Genomic DNA, 15,645 nt, shown 5'->3' with positions numbered 1-15,645 from the left:
TTTTGTATTACCAAAGAAAATATGTGGATATACATTCTTTGGTATTACTCTTTTAAATACATTGCATTTAATAAAAAGTGAAGAGATTATTTTCAAACGCGACATTTTTTATTGATATCAATTTGATACATTGTGACTAGTCCCGAAAAATTTTGAATTTTTTTTCGGTGAACCGAAAAGCAATGCAGTGTTTTAGGTGACTAAATCCGTTCTAATGAACGAACATAGGTAGGTAGAAACTTTTTTTGTTTTATATATGGGGGAACCAACTTTTGAAATCGATGTACAGTAGTTTTCGCTTAATTGATTTTCAAAAAAGTTTTAAGTTTTTGCTGCAATTATCCGAAAAAAAATTTACCCGATATTCTGTTAATTGATTCAGCAACTCAATTAAAAGACACCGTTTAATTGCTCCAATGCATCAATTAAACGTTCATATATTAATATAGAAATAAAATGCATTATTTTACATTACCCCAATTTTGTTTTAATTCATTTATTAGAAACAATGTTTAGAACAATAACTTCTTAAAATAAACAATAACAAAAAGTAAATAAAAGGTAAAAGGAAAAAATTAAATTAACTTTACATAAAAATGAGATCTACATACTTATGTATATGGGGGATTTCACGTCAAGTGAACCAACTTTTAAAATCGATGTCTTCATTCGATGTTCAAAATTTTTCAACAAGATCGGTCCAGAACTCTCTGAGTTAGAGGGGGTCATAATTTGACATTTTGGCCAAACATGTGATTTTTCTCATCCATGTAACTTATTACCTATTGTTCTTAGCAAAATGTGTTCCAAGTAGTTTAGATAGCTATTTCTTAAATCTTTCGAAAAAAAATATTTAAAAAAAAAATAAAAAAATTTTAATATTTTTTTTCCGAAATCAAAAACTTTTTTAACTTTTTTTTGTCAAAATGGGCCCTTTTTTTCTTAAAATAAAGCTTAGATATTTTCCTTGAAGACCTGTTTGATCGCTTAGTGGGATGAAAAAAACTTAGATTTTGCCAAAAAAAAAAATCAAAAATTGTATATCTTGAGTTACAAAACATTTATTTTGCTATATATCCCACTCGAATCCCACTAAGCGACCAAATAGATCTTAAAGGACTAGACCCAAGCTTTCTTTTGAGCAAAAAAAAATTTAAAAAAGGGCCCATTTTGGAAAAAAAGTTCGATTTTGAAAAAAAAAAAAAATTGCATGTTTTGAGTTACAAAACATTTATTTTGAAAGATATCCCACTCGCATCCCACTAAGCCACCAAATAAAAAGGAAAATGTTCAAGCTTTCTTTTGAGCAAAAAAAAATTAAAAAAGGGTCCATTTTGAAAAAATAAGTCAACAAAGTTTTTGATTTTGCAAAAAAAAGTCAAAAATTGCATGTTTTGAGTTACAAAACATTTTTTTGATAGATATCAAACTCGCATACCACTAAGCGACCAAATAGGTATTCAAGGAAAATATCTAAGCTTTATTTTAAGAAAAAACAAAAAAGGTCCCATATTGAAAAAAAAAAAAGTGAAAAAAGTTTTTGATTTCGGGAAAAAATATTATAAATTTATTATTTTTTTTTTAAATATTTTTTTTCGAAAGATTGAAGAAATAGCTATAACTTCGTATAGGAAGCCGGCCTTACTGAACTCCACTCCTGAGTTCTATGGTCTTTGTTTGGTACTCCACCAGTAATTCCATATGAGTTATATTAATTCATTTAATCGTAACCAAAATTAGCTACAATTTGGGGATAAAAGTTGTCGCTTATGCGGACGATGTGGTGATACTCGTATCAGGTCTGTTTCCGAACGTGATCAGTGATATTATGTCCACTGCTTTAGGGTTGCTCGATAACTGGGCCACGGCAAGTGGTCTTGGGGTGAATCCAAGCAAAACGGAACTCGTACTTTTCACAACAAAGACCAATATTCCAAGCTTCAAACTTCCACGGTTGAAAAACTGCGAAATCCCCCTTTCAAATAATGCAAAATATCTAGGTAGTCCCAGCATAGTTAAATGGATGTATACGGCTATAGTACGTCCAATTCTTACTTACGGATCTCTTGTATGGTGGACTGCAACTAAAAGGAAGTATGTCGTAGACCAACTATACAAAGTCCAGAGATCAACATGCATTGGTATAACCGGCGCACTAAGAACTAGTCCTTCAGAGGCAATGAACACTATATTGCACCTTGTGCCAATAGACCTTCACATAATGGCCACCTCTGCCTGTAGCGCAGTGAGGCTTCGAGCATCTGGCTGTTGGAGATCGAGAACATATGGGCACGCGGGGATTTTTAGCCAGTTGCCTTCGATCGTTCTCCAACCATCTGACTATATTACTCCATCTACAGATTTTAATAGGGTATTCAAGGTCTTAATCCCCTCTAGGAGTGAGTGGGGTATGGGTAATCTCGTGTACAAATATGACACTAGGATATATACAGACGGTTCGAAAATGAGCTGTGGTGTTGGTTCTGGCGTCTTCTGTGATGAACCCGAGATAGGTATTTCGTATCGTCTTCCGAATGAGTGTAGTGTTTTCCAGGCGGAAATTTTTGCAATCATGGCAGCTTGCAATATACTACTTGATCATAACACCCGCGGCAATATAGGTATTTTTGTCGACAGTCAGACGGCACTTCTCTCGCTGAATGCCTACACAAATTCATCTTCACTAGTTAGGCAATGTAAGAACTCTCTGTCAAGGCTAGGTCGTCTATCTGATATTACATTGGTTTGGGTACCTGCGCACAGGGACCACTACGGTAATGAACAGGCAGACGAACTAGCCAGAGTGGGATCTGCCTTAGATATCTCCAATGCGGTCTCAGTAGCAATTCCACTGGGGACTATTAAAGGTATCATCTTCAGACATTTTCTTACAAAGGCTGAGACTAGATGGCGTAATTTAGACACATGTAGGGTAGCCAAGTTGATGTGGCCATCTTTTAACGAAAAACGCACTATGTAACTGATAACCCGGAATAGAAGGGATATATCTAGGTTGATGGCAGTATTAACGGGACACTGGGCGTTAGGCAAGTACGCAAATCGCCTGGGACTCCCCTTTAACGACCATTGCCGCAGTTGTAAGGATAGGGAAAAGGAGGAAACGACTTTCCACCTTCTCTGCGAATGTCCAGCTCTGAGTGTCAAGAGACATAAATTCATGGGCAACTATACATTGACCAACCTTGGTGAGGTAGCCGGGTCTAAACTTAATGACCTACTAAGATATCTCACAGCTACAGGTTGGGTCTAGCTAACTTTTTAGTTACATTGCGATGTAAACGACAATACATCTGACGAGTGGTGTGGTCTCATCAAAACGGGGTCCCTTCGACTCTACTTGATTGTTCGCACGTAGTGAACTACCACGTAAACCAACCAACCAAAATTAATGCATGTGGTCAATGCAAAAACCCCGATAAACCGTAACGCTGTACAGTCACACGACGCCAAACATTAACCAATGCGGGAGCGAGCCGCAAAACTCTCGAAGGCAGCGAAAAAGGGACGGCCTGATTACCCTTAAGCGATAATGGCAATGACGCGCGAACTCTTTCTCCACCCAGAGCTGAATTACGACTCTCTTCTGCATCATTAGTTTTGTTAAGTTGGCTGCCGTAATAATTTAATGTCCATGCGAATTTTTTTTGCTCAAGGTGGATTTTTATTACTTTTTCTATATTTTAAGCAAAGTGGTACATATTGAATAGGAGAAAAAAAGGCAGAATATACCTACCCGACAATGCATTAAAAAACGCAAAAATTAAAATTTTTACCAATTTTCACCTGTTTTGCTCAATGACTGGATTACAAGTCAACTTTTCTGTTTTGCAATCGACTTTTTTTTTTGATAATTTTTCGGATTTTTTTGTATTGTTTTCAAAAATAAATTCTTAATACAGAAGTCAATTAAGAGGGTAACGCAAATAAACGAACTCAATTAAACGAAAAGTTTATTGAATATATTGTATGGAATTTAATTTTAGCGTTTTTTCTTGATCAAATAAGCGGGCAAATCAATAAAGCGGGGGACAATTAAGCAGAAACTACTGTATTCCGATCGGGGTGAAATTTGCACCAAGGTTCTATTGGATAGTAATTCAGATACGATTTTTCAACAGAGAATTTTTTCGGTGGAGAACTCTCTGAGTTAGAGGGAGTCAAAATTTGACATTTTGGACAAGCAGGTGTTTTTCTCTTCCATGTAACTTATTACTAGGGGCGGATTTATATGCAAATGTATGTTTTTTTTCGAACGTCCAAATACAATGTGGACTAATTATCTATCCGAATCACATATCTTGCAGTAAAATGGCATCGATTTGTTAGGGCATATTTTTTTGCATATTTTATTGATAATGCATATTTGGTTATATTTAACTTCAAAATGCATATTTATATGCATATTACAGAAATTTTTAATATTTTATGTCGTCAATGACATATTGTCTGTACAAAAAGTTTTTTGTCGAATTTGTTATAGAAATAGCATTAAATGTTATCAACTAACATCTTTCGACATTAATAAACTGGCATTAAGGCCCTAATTTTGTAAATCACGTCACCAAAGTGATATTTATATGGAAAGCAAAAACAAAATTTCAAAAATTTTAAAAATTTGTTTTTGTTTTATATACAATATTTTCAAATTATGAAAGGCAAATCAACGTTTGAATTTTGGTGCGTTTGTTCTGTTAAGAATTTGTATATAAAACAAAAACAAATTTTTAAAATTTTTGAAATTTTGTTTTTGCTTTCCATATAAATATCACTTTGTGAAGTGATTTACAAAATTAGGGCCTAAGTCTTCTTCATTTCTCCATCAGCAATTGAAAATTATCATTTCAAATCACTTAGCTTCAAAAAAGTTTAGAGTTTTTTTATGTATCAAAAATTTATTAAATGTGTCAAAAACATTCATATTTATTTTCTTTTCAATTTCGATTTAGAGATTTCGTTATCGAAATATTTTGTAGCTTCACATACACAGTTACTGCTTCAGGAGACTGTCATGAACTGGTGATTTTACGTATCATTTAGGGTGACAACTAGTTACATAAAATGCTACGTGAGTAGTTATTTTAACACGTGCAAGTCCTAAGCAGAGAATCAGTTGACCCTTTGGATTACTTAGAGACAGATGTACTACACAATTAACTTTTAAAGTAACTACACTATAGATTACTTAGATACACTTATGTGACAATTGTCTTTAAAGTAACCAATTGACTTCTCTCTGCACTACAAATAGCAAATACGTGTCATATGGAGTCATCCAAGTTATCAAACATTATAGATATTTACTGTTTATAAAGGATACATTTACTACTTGCTTAATTACTGGGTCATTAGGAGATGAAAATTAAGATTGGATGCTACTTTACAGAACGATCAAAATATGGATAATTTTGAAAGGCAAGTCACTAGATAGATGCCTTAAAGATTATGGCTTTAAACAAGTATTCATACCAAGATCTTATAATCAATATATCCATCGTTTTCTCAGAAGAACAATTATAATTTTAAAACTGTAACTATTTAATTCCTGCTTAAATTTAAAAAGTCCTAAATGCTGCGAACACTGTTGTGTATTTTTTGAACATTGCGCAATCCATAGTTAATTTTATGTTTCTGCACAAAAATATAAGTGCATATTTTTAAAATTTGTAGGTCATATTTTGGTATTTTTAAAACATATTTTTGGCGCATATTTTCCAATAATAAATGCATGAAAATCCGCCTCATACTTATTACCTATGTGTCCCACATATTTTAGACAGCTATTTCTTCAATCTTTCGAAAAAAAAATAAAAAACAAATTGCACACTGTTGCCAATTTATTTATTTAGTCGTCAAATCTAACGATTTTATTGGAAGTAAGAGATCTATATTCGGCTTTGCCGAATCTTATATACCCTTCACCAAATTATACTTTAAAATAAATTTTTTTAAATAATTTTAGGTAAACATAATTTAATTTTTTTTTTGAATTGTTTTACAAAGTTTTGTTTCGAAATTGTTTTTTAATTTTTTTTAAAAAAAAGTTTTTTTAATTTTTTTTTTTAAAAAAAATTTATGACAAAAAAATTTTTTGATAAAAAAAATTCGGGTAAAAAAATATTTTTCCCGATTTTGACTTACTATAGCCTTATCTACATCGTTGCAATGGACTTTGAAATATCTATCATTAGATATCCATATTGTCTATATTAATGACTTAGTAATCCATATAGATCAAAAATAGGTCAAAAATCTATGTTGTCCCGGTTTTTTGCTCATACCTCCGTTATTTATGGACCGATTTTGCTGATTTTAAATAGCAAACTTCTCGAAAGCATGTCTGACAGAATTATTGAAGATTTGGATCCCGAAGATATCTGGGGTGTTCAGAAAATTGTTTTCAACAGACAGACAGACGGACATGGCTTAATCGACTCCACTATATATAGGGATCCAGAATATATATACTCTATAGGGTCGGAAATGAAAAATGTAGAAATTACAAACGGAATGACAAACTTATATATACCCTTCTCACGAAGGTGTAGGGTATAAAAATATTATTTAGCTATTAGCGGGGGGGTGTAATCTATAGATTTTTATACCCTTCACCTTCGTGAAAAGGGTATATATAAGTTTGTCATTCCGTTTGTAATTTCTACATTTTTCATTTCCGACCGTAGTAAGATGGACATACAATGGGTCAAAATCGGAAAAAAAATTTAACCCGAATTTTTTTTTCACAAAAAAAAATTAAAAAACAAAAAAAAAAATTTTAAATTTGAAAAAAAAAAAATTTAAATTTAAAAAACAATCGAAAAAATTTGTTTTCCAAAAAATGAAAAAAACAACTGGAAAAAAAATTAAATTTTGTTTACCAAAAAATATTTAAAATTTTGAAGTATAATTTGGTGAAGGGTATATAAGATTCGGCACAGCCGAATATAGCACTCTTACTTGTTGCTTTATAGTTTCGATAAATTTCATATATAGAAAAGTTATAGCGAATTAAAGTTTTATAATTATAGCGAGTGAATATGAAAATATATATCGTAATATTATATATTGTAGAGTTCATATATATTTTTTAGTTTAATAAAAAAAAAGTAATAAATTATACTAAAATCAGATTTAAATACAATGGCCCATAATCATAGTCAAAAATAAAGTACATTTTAAGAGAATTAAACTCGACTTTACTTAAGATTGGACTTTAGGTCTATCATAGACAAGTTAAAGTATAGTTCTGACCTTGAAGTCGACTCTAAATACAGTTGACTCAGAAAGTGAGTGCTCAACCTCACATATTTTAAGATGCCATTTCTGGTCATTAAATACCTTCATGAATCCTTATTAAAATTACTAACCTAAAATTTTAATTTGCAGTTAATCCGAATAATTTTAGCACAAAAAACTAATTTAGTACTTTTTTATACCCTTCAGCTTCGTGAGAAGGGTATATATAAGTTTGTCATTCCGTTTGTAATTTCTACATTTTTCATTTCCGACCCTATAAAGTATATATATTCTGGATCCTTATAGATAGCAGAGTCGATTAAGCCATGTCCGTCTGTCTGTCTGTCTGTCCGTCTGTCTGTCTGTCTGTCTGTTGAAATCAGTTTTCTGAAGACCCCAGATATCTTCAGAATCCAAATCTTCAATAGTTCTGTCAGACATGCTTTCGAGAATTTTGCTATTTAAAATCAGCAAAATCGGTCCACAAATGGCTGAGATATGAGGAAAAAACCAAGACAACCTCGATTTTTTACCTATTTTTTTACCTATATCTGGATTACTAAGACATTAATATAGACAATATGGATATCTAATGATAGATATTTCAAAGACATTTGCAACGACGTATATAAGACCATATTAAGTTGGACCTACAATGGGTCAAAATCGGGAAAAAAATTTTGAACCCGAATTTTTTTAAAAAAAAAAAAAAATTGAAAAAACAAAAAAAAATTTTAAAATTTAAAAAAAAAAAATTTTAAAATTTAAAAAAAAAAAAAATTTTAAAATTTAAAAAAAAAAATTTTTAAATTTAAAAAAAAAAAATTTAAATTTAAAAAAAAAAATTAAAATAACAATCGAAAAAAATTTTTTTCCAAAAAATTCAAAAAACAACTGAAAAAAAAATTAAATTTTGTTTACCTAAAAATATTTAAAATTTTGAAGTATAATTTGGTGAAGGGTATATAAGATTCGGCACAGCCGAATATAGCACTCTTACTTGTTTTAATTCAAAAAGTGAGTGCTCATCACTAACAAGCATTGATTTGAAAACAAATAACATTTTGCAAAAACAAAAAATCAGAAATTCCACAAAAGCTACAGCAAAAGACGTCAAATCATTTTATTTTTTCAGAAAAAGTTGAGATTTTTTAAAAAGTTTAAACATGTCACCAAAACGTAAAGAAACTACTGAATCGGAACGTAAAATCATAATAAATTTGCGAAAATCGAATAACTCGCTGCGGAAAATTGGCGAAATAGGGAAAAGACCTTATTCTACTATAAAAAAGATTGTGGACAAGTATAACAAAACGAAGAAAATTGTGAATATGCCAAGATGTGGACGTCCTCATGCTCCTAAAATCCTAAGATCCCGGCAACAGAAATAACTAAAACCATCAACAACAACTCCAACAAAAGCGTATGTCCAAATACAGTACGAAAAATGCTTCATGAGGCCGGGTATAGCAGTCGTGTTCCCCGTAAAAAAACCATACATAAGCAAGGTAAACAAGACCAAGCGACTTAATTACGCCAAAAAACACCGAAATAAGTCTAACGACTTTTGGAACAGAGTGGTTTTTACGGATGAGAGCAAATATAATTTGTATGGAAACGATGGGAGATGTAGAGTATTGAGAAAGCCGAATGAGGAGTTTAAAGAAAAAAATGTATGTCCAACATTTAAACATGGAGGTGGTTCGGTACTAGTATGGGGATGTATGAGCGCCGCTGGAGTTGGAAATTTGCAGATAATTGATGGAATAATGGATCACAAGAAATATATTGATATTTTAAAAACAAATCTTCATCCCAGCGTGCAAAAAATGGGTATTTCCGATAACTTTATATTTACACAAGACAACGACCCCAAGCACACGGCGCAAAATACAAAGCTATGGTTGTTGTATAACACATATTAATATTTTGTAATAATTATTAATAAGAGAATAAATATTTAGAATAAGTAAAAAAAAAATTAGCAAAACAATATATATATATATTTATATATTAACTTATAATTGTTAATGATAATAATCATAACCGATTATAATAATGATATATCAAAAAAAAAAAAATAGTATAAAAATGTATATAAATATATACATGTAAAAATTGATATAAATATATATATGTAAATATTGATATAAATATATAAATATTGATAAATATAAATAAATATACAAATAAAAAAAATAATCATATCGATAATTAAAAATAATATAAATATTGATTATAAAAAAAAAAAAAAACCTATTAATAAATAAAACTAATAATCAATATTAATATAATAACCTAAAACAATAATAAAACAAAACTACATAAAAAAAACTAGATTTAACTAAATTAAAACTAATTTTTTTATGAGAACAAATTAAAACAAATTTATAAATATGCTATTATACTTACTTTATGTACCCTAATTTTTTTGTTAATATCAATTATTGTAAATATATATGTTTGTTGACAGTAGATAATGATGTTTAAAATGTTTTAAATTCATTCCTTAAGACTGGAAAGAGTAGCGATGTAGAAAAGAAAGTGTGGTGAGGAATAAAATAGGGGATATCCTAACAACAGTATAGGCTATAATAGGATATCATGGTTGGTTGAAACAAGCCAATAGGGGTGGGCAGCTTGTCTGAAATACCTAAGTCCCGGAATCAGTTCTCCTGAGTCATAACAAAATATAAAAAAAAACAGAACGTTCCATCAAAGGTCGAGCTGTTTTCGCTAGACAACCCAATTTTTACCCTACACCACCATAGTGGGGAGTGTTGGAGTCATCATAACTAACTTTAATAAAATATACATGATTTATCCCTTTTATCCCTTTGATTTATTTACTCACATTTTATTGCAACTCTGTATAATGAATTTATGTTTTTGTTCTCCTTTTAGTTTTGCTATTCTAGTGATTTTTTGTTTGTCAGCTTGACAAGTGTTTGTTATTGTTGAATAAATGAATTACTTAAAAATATTAATGGAAGAGTGTTTAATTTATGAATATTACAGTCCATAACCGGTTTGGTATAAACATTTGGTCCTCAGAACCGGATAATATCGGTGAAGTTTCGAACGAACAAATCGTAGTAAAAGACATACATACGCGTCGCCGGTACGTCGTGGTTTTTTATTGTTTGCGATCGTAATAAGAAGATATACATACTTGTGTACATTAGGGTGGCCCTTAATAAACGAAAGTTGGATTTTGGCCATTCTCACCCTCCAGATTGGTGAACATTAGTAAAAAAATCATCCTGAAAAAATTTTAGGTAAATCGGTTGGGGATAAGACGTGCCGCAAGCCCTCTGAAGTTTTGAGATGCATTTACAAGGGGAAAAAATGCATTTTTTTCAGTTTTTGTAAAAATTTTGCCATTAAAAAATTACTTTTCCAATTTAATTTAAAATAATAGAAATGTGTACGCAATTGTCGTTCTAATGAGACAATGTATACATTCTCGCCGTCGCGTCGGTAGTTTGTGCTGTTTATTGTTGAATGTATAAAAGAAAAACATAAGACAAAGTAAATAAGGGCAATAATACAATATGAAAGTTTTGTAGTTACATATAAACACACATAAATGTGAATGAAGATCATTAGAATTGAAGAAAAGTAACAGTACGGGAAAACATAGCAACAGTGTGCTAAAGAGAAAAGAAAAATTAAAGTCTTTAATTTGAAGACCGAAAACTAGTGTTGCTAAAGATGAAAATAAAGCAGTGCATCTATTACTATATTTGGAAGAGCAGTGAACTTTAAACTTGCATTTGATTTGAAGTGGTTTGTGACTTTGATAGATAAATTAACGGACATTAATAATCGTTTGCTATGGTTTGAAAATGAAATAAAAGTACGTATTGATAAACTTGAGGAAATTTATAAATGCTATGAGATTTGCCAAGATGAAATTGATTCCTTGTGTGAGAATGATGATGAGCAGATTAAAGAGGATCAATACAGAACACAGATTGAGGATATTTATTTTGCAATAAGAACTATTTGGTCTACCCAGTCAAATGAAACGTTGGATAGAACAGTTATTGAGGGTGCAGCTTCCAGCAGCCCAAACAACAATGACGTGACAATACAGGCGATTGTTCAGCAGCAGTCGACTACGACATCTTTACTGGAGACAATGTCGGCAACACTCTCGGCCGTAACTGATATGCGTTTAAATTCTACAGCTCAAAATGTTCAACTGTCAAGCACTAATCAGTCCGAGCTACGTTTACCTCCAATAGAAATACCAGATTTTGATGGGAATCTCCCAAATTGGATACGCTTTAGGGATTTATTCGTGTCTATGGTAGATTCGAGGACTAATATATCGAATGTTCAGAAGCTTGAATATCTACAAATGAAGTTGAAGGGTGAAACTTCTACGGTCATAAAACATCTAACGCCTACGAATGACAATTACAACGTTACATGGGAGCTTCTAAATGAAAATTACGACAACTCCGAGATGATTGTGGAAAAGTATTTGGAACTCCTTTTTGATCAAAAGCATGTTAAGAATGCAACGGCTTCAGATTTTAAGAAATTCTATCACAATACAGTTGAGGCGTACAATGCTTTGAAGACTCTAAAGGGCTCTCTTGATTCATGGGATTATGTTTTGATGTTTCACATGAAGAAGAAATTGGACACAGAAACAATTACACTTTGGCGCAGACAGCGCAAAGAGGGCGAAATACAAACGTTTCCGCAATTATTGAAATTTTTGAGAAATCGTGTAGTTGAAGTGGAGAAATAACAGAAGGCTAATGCATCAATGAAATTCCAACGTAAAAGTAAGATCGCAAATGTTGCTACTGCAAATCAGTCGTGTACAATTTGTAATGACGACCATTTCTTATACAATTGTTCACAATTCAAAGCGTTGGATGTTGATAAGCGTAAGGAAGTTATTTTTAAGAACAAACTTTGTTTTAACTGCCTCTAGGGTAAGCACATCTCGAGGGAATGTAAATCAGGTCCTTGTAAAGTGTGTGGTATAAAACACAACACACTACTTCATATGGTTGACAACCTCCTAGCTCCGAAATCGGTCAACAATCGGTAACGTAAGCCAACAGGTTAATCATGGGACAACACTTTTACCAACGGCAATTGTGATGGTACGCGATAAATATAACAACCTTCAACCATGTCGGCCTCTCATAGACTCAGTGCTTGTGTTCAGAGATTGCAGCTACCGAAATCGCATGATAATACCGTACTGTACGGTGTTGGTGGAGAAAAACCAAATTATACTAAGGGAAAGGTTCAACTGGAAATATTTGCTGAAAAGCACAACAGGACACTTTTGGTTAAAACTTATTGTTTGCAAAATCTGACCCAATACCTTCCTACTGATACTATCAGGGGCAAAAGTTTGGATTATTTCCGAAATCTTCCTCTCGCGGATCCAGCATTTCATCAAAGGAATCGTATTGACATCATTTTGGGAGCAAACGTATTTCCACATTGCATTTTAGACGGGCAACATACACACCCAAGTGGATCTCCCATTGCTGTGAACACAATTTTTGGATGGATTGTTATGGGAGATATAATTGAACAGCCGGTACGATCGACATTTGTGGCTCATGTGTATCCAAGTTTGGACATTCATCTACAGAAATTTTGGGAGACTGAGGAATGTATTCTTCAAGGTAAGATTGTTAGCCCTGATGAGGAAAAAGCCGAAAAACATTACGTGGATACTGTTCAACGACTAGATGATGGAAGATATATGGTGAGGCTACCATTTAAAAACGATTCTATAGAACTTGGGGAATCTAAACTTGCGGCAATAAAGAGACTTCAATCTATGGAACGGAAGTTTATGAAGAATGAAGATCTAAAAGTTGAATTTCTAAAGTTCATGGACGAGTACAAGGAGCTGAACCATATGGAAGCTACATCAAATGACGTCAAAGCAGCTTATTATATGCCTCATCACGCCGTCCTAAAGCCAACAAACACTACCACCAAGCTACGTGTTGTGTTTGATGCTTCGTGCAAGAGCTCAAACGATTTGACTGTTAGTTGGATCTACCATTCAAAATGATCTATTTATGATTTTACTAAAATTTCGGAAATTCGAAATTGGATTTATTGCAGATGTCGAGAAAATGTATCGACAGGTGTTGATACACCCGGAAGACAGGCCATACCAATGCATCTTATGGCGAAAGTCACCATTTGAAGAACCTGAAACATACAAGCTTCGAACTATTACTTATGGAACTGCCGCAGCACAATTCTTGGCAACACGTACCTTGAAACAGGTTGCAATTGATAACTCTACAACACATCCAGATGTTTCATATGAAATTGACAACAATTTTTACGTTGACGATTATATGTCCTGTGCCCCAGACATTGAAACGGCGAACTCAATGCGTAGGAATCTGTGTTCCGTATTGTCAAGGAACTGCCGCAGCACAATTCTTGGCAACACGTACCTTGAAACAGGTTGCAATTGATAACTCTACAACACATCCAGATGTTTCATATGAAATTGACAACAATTTTTACGTTGACGATTATATGTCCTGTGCCCCAGACATTGAAACGGCGAACTCAATGCGTAGGAATCTGTGTTCCGTATTGTCAAGTGCAGGTTTTAACCTGTGAATATATATAACCAAAAGACGGGTACTTCCTGACATTTCTAAGGTTTATGATCCCATTGGGTGGCTATCACCAGTGATAATAAAGTTGAAAATATTCATGCAAAAACTCTGGCTTAAAGGCGTAAGTTGGGATCAGGATTTGCCCAGTCCTCTAAAGAATGAATGGCTTAATCTACAGAATGATATGCAGCACATCAAAGATTTAAAAATACCTAGATGGTTCAACTTTCAGATGGGAGATATTATAGAACTCCACGGGTTTGCTGATTCTTCACAACTGGCGTATGCAGCTTCTATATACATACGTATAATTAAACATAATGGTACTATATCGACTTGTTTGCTGTCATCAAAAACTAGAGTAACTCCTATAAAACAGATAAGTTTACCACGTTTGGAACTTTGCGCTGCGCATCTTATGGTAAAGCTTATGGCCAAGATAAAGAATACATTTGGATTCCACGACGTGCCAACCTATGGTTGGACTGATTCAACAGTAGTTCTGGCATGGATCAGTGATCATCCTGTTAGATGGAAGACTTTTATTGCGAATCGTACATCATACATTATCGACAAATTACCCGCAACTCAATGGCGACACATTTCACCACAATTTAACCCAGCGGATTTGGCCACTAGAGGCGTTTCATCTTCCGATATTATGGATAATAGATTATGGTGGCAAGGCCCACCTATTCTTCAAAATCCTACGCTTCCTTGTCAATCAACAGTTGAAATGGATGATGATACAGATTTGAAACGAAGAAAGAACATTTCTACAGCAATTGTTCACAATGCTGACGAATTTAATATTACCGATCGTTATTCGAATTTCAATAACCTACTTAGAATCATGGCTCTGGTTCTATGTTTTATTAACAACTGTAAAATTAAAGACGACACCTCTAAACGAATTCGAGGGTTCATAACTACGGCAGAACTTCAAGCTGTTCACTTATCATTGGTAAAATTGTCTCAAGATAATTTCTTTTATAATGAAAAACGTATTTTGGCTACCCAAGGATATATTTCAAGAACAAATAAACTAGCTGAGCTTACACCTTTTTTGGACCCTCAAGGTATATTGCGTGTAGGAGGCCGTCTCGAAAATGCCCGAATAAACTACGACCAAAAACATCCATTCATACTTCATGCAAATGATCCTTTAGCTTCTCTTATCGTAAGACACTATCACCTACATCATCTTCATGCCGGCACTAGGCAGTTACAGTACTTGTTAAGTTTAAAATATTGGATACCAGACGTCATTTATTTTATCAAAGGAACAGTTTATAAATGTACCACTTGCATGAGGTTTAGGCAAATCTATCGTGTACAACCGTGTCCAACTTTTGAACGAGTGGGAGTTGATTTTGCCGGACCAACATTGGTAAAATCCTGGAAAGGTCGCGGTTCCAAGAATTATAAATGTTGGATTGCCCTATTTGTTTGCCTAAGTTCTAAGGCAATTCATCTAGAAGCAGTGACGGAGCTTTCTGCAGCAGCATTTATGGCAACGACGGTTTGTATCAAGACGTGGTAAGCCTAGACAACGGTACAAATTTTGTGGGATGTAACCAGGAACTAAAGGAATTATATGAATTTCTGAATGATAACTTTGAGAATATTAATCAGGAGCTTTCCTTTCAAGAAATTCAATGGCACTTTACTCCGCCCTCAGGTCCAACGTTTGGCGGCATTTGGGAGGCAGGCGTTAAATCAGTGAAATTTCACCTGAAACTAGTGCAACTTACGAAGA

At 33.1% G+C, this 15,645-nt stretch overlaps 1 protein-coding gene across 1 annotated transcript; it reads left to right on the top strand.

Moving 5' to 3' along the window:
- The first annotated feature begins 12,412 nt into the window (after window positions 1-12,412).
- On the top strand, window positions 12,413-15,429 carry LOC135954335 (uncharacterized). Its single transcript, XM_065504457.1, has 3 exons — window positions 12,413-13,295; window positions 13,372-13,653; window positions 14,006-15,429. The coding sequence occupies exons 1-3, from the start codon at window positions 12,413-12,415 to the stop codon at window positions 15,427-15,429; spliced, it is 2,589 nt and encodes an 862-aa protein (XP_065360529.1).
- Window positions 15,430-15,645: the final 216 nt, after the last annotated feature.

This window comes from Calliphora vicina, chromosome 1 (genome assembly GCF_958450345.1).
Source record: "Calliphora vicina chromosome 1, idCalVici1.1, whole genome shotgun sequence".
Lineage (NCBI taxonomy): Eukaryota > Metazoa > Arthropoda > Insecta > Diptera > Calliphoridae > Calliphora > Calliphora vicina.
Note: the sequence above shows the minus strand (reverse complement) of the source record. Positions and strands in the feature narration are given on the sequence as shown.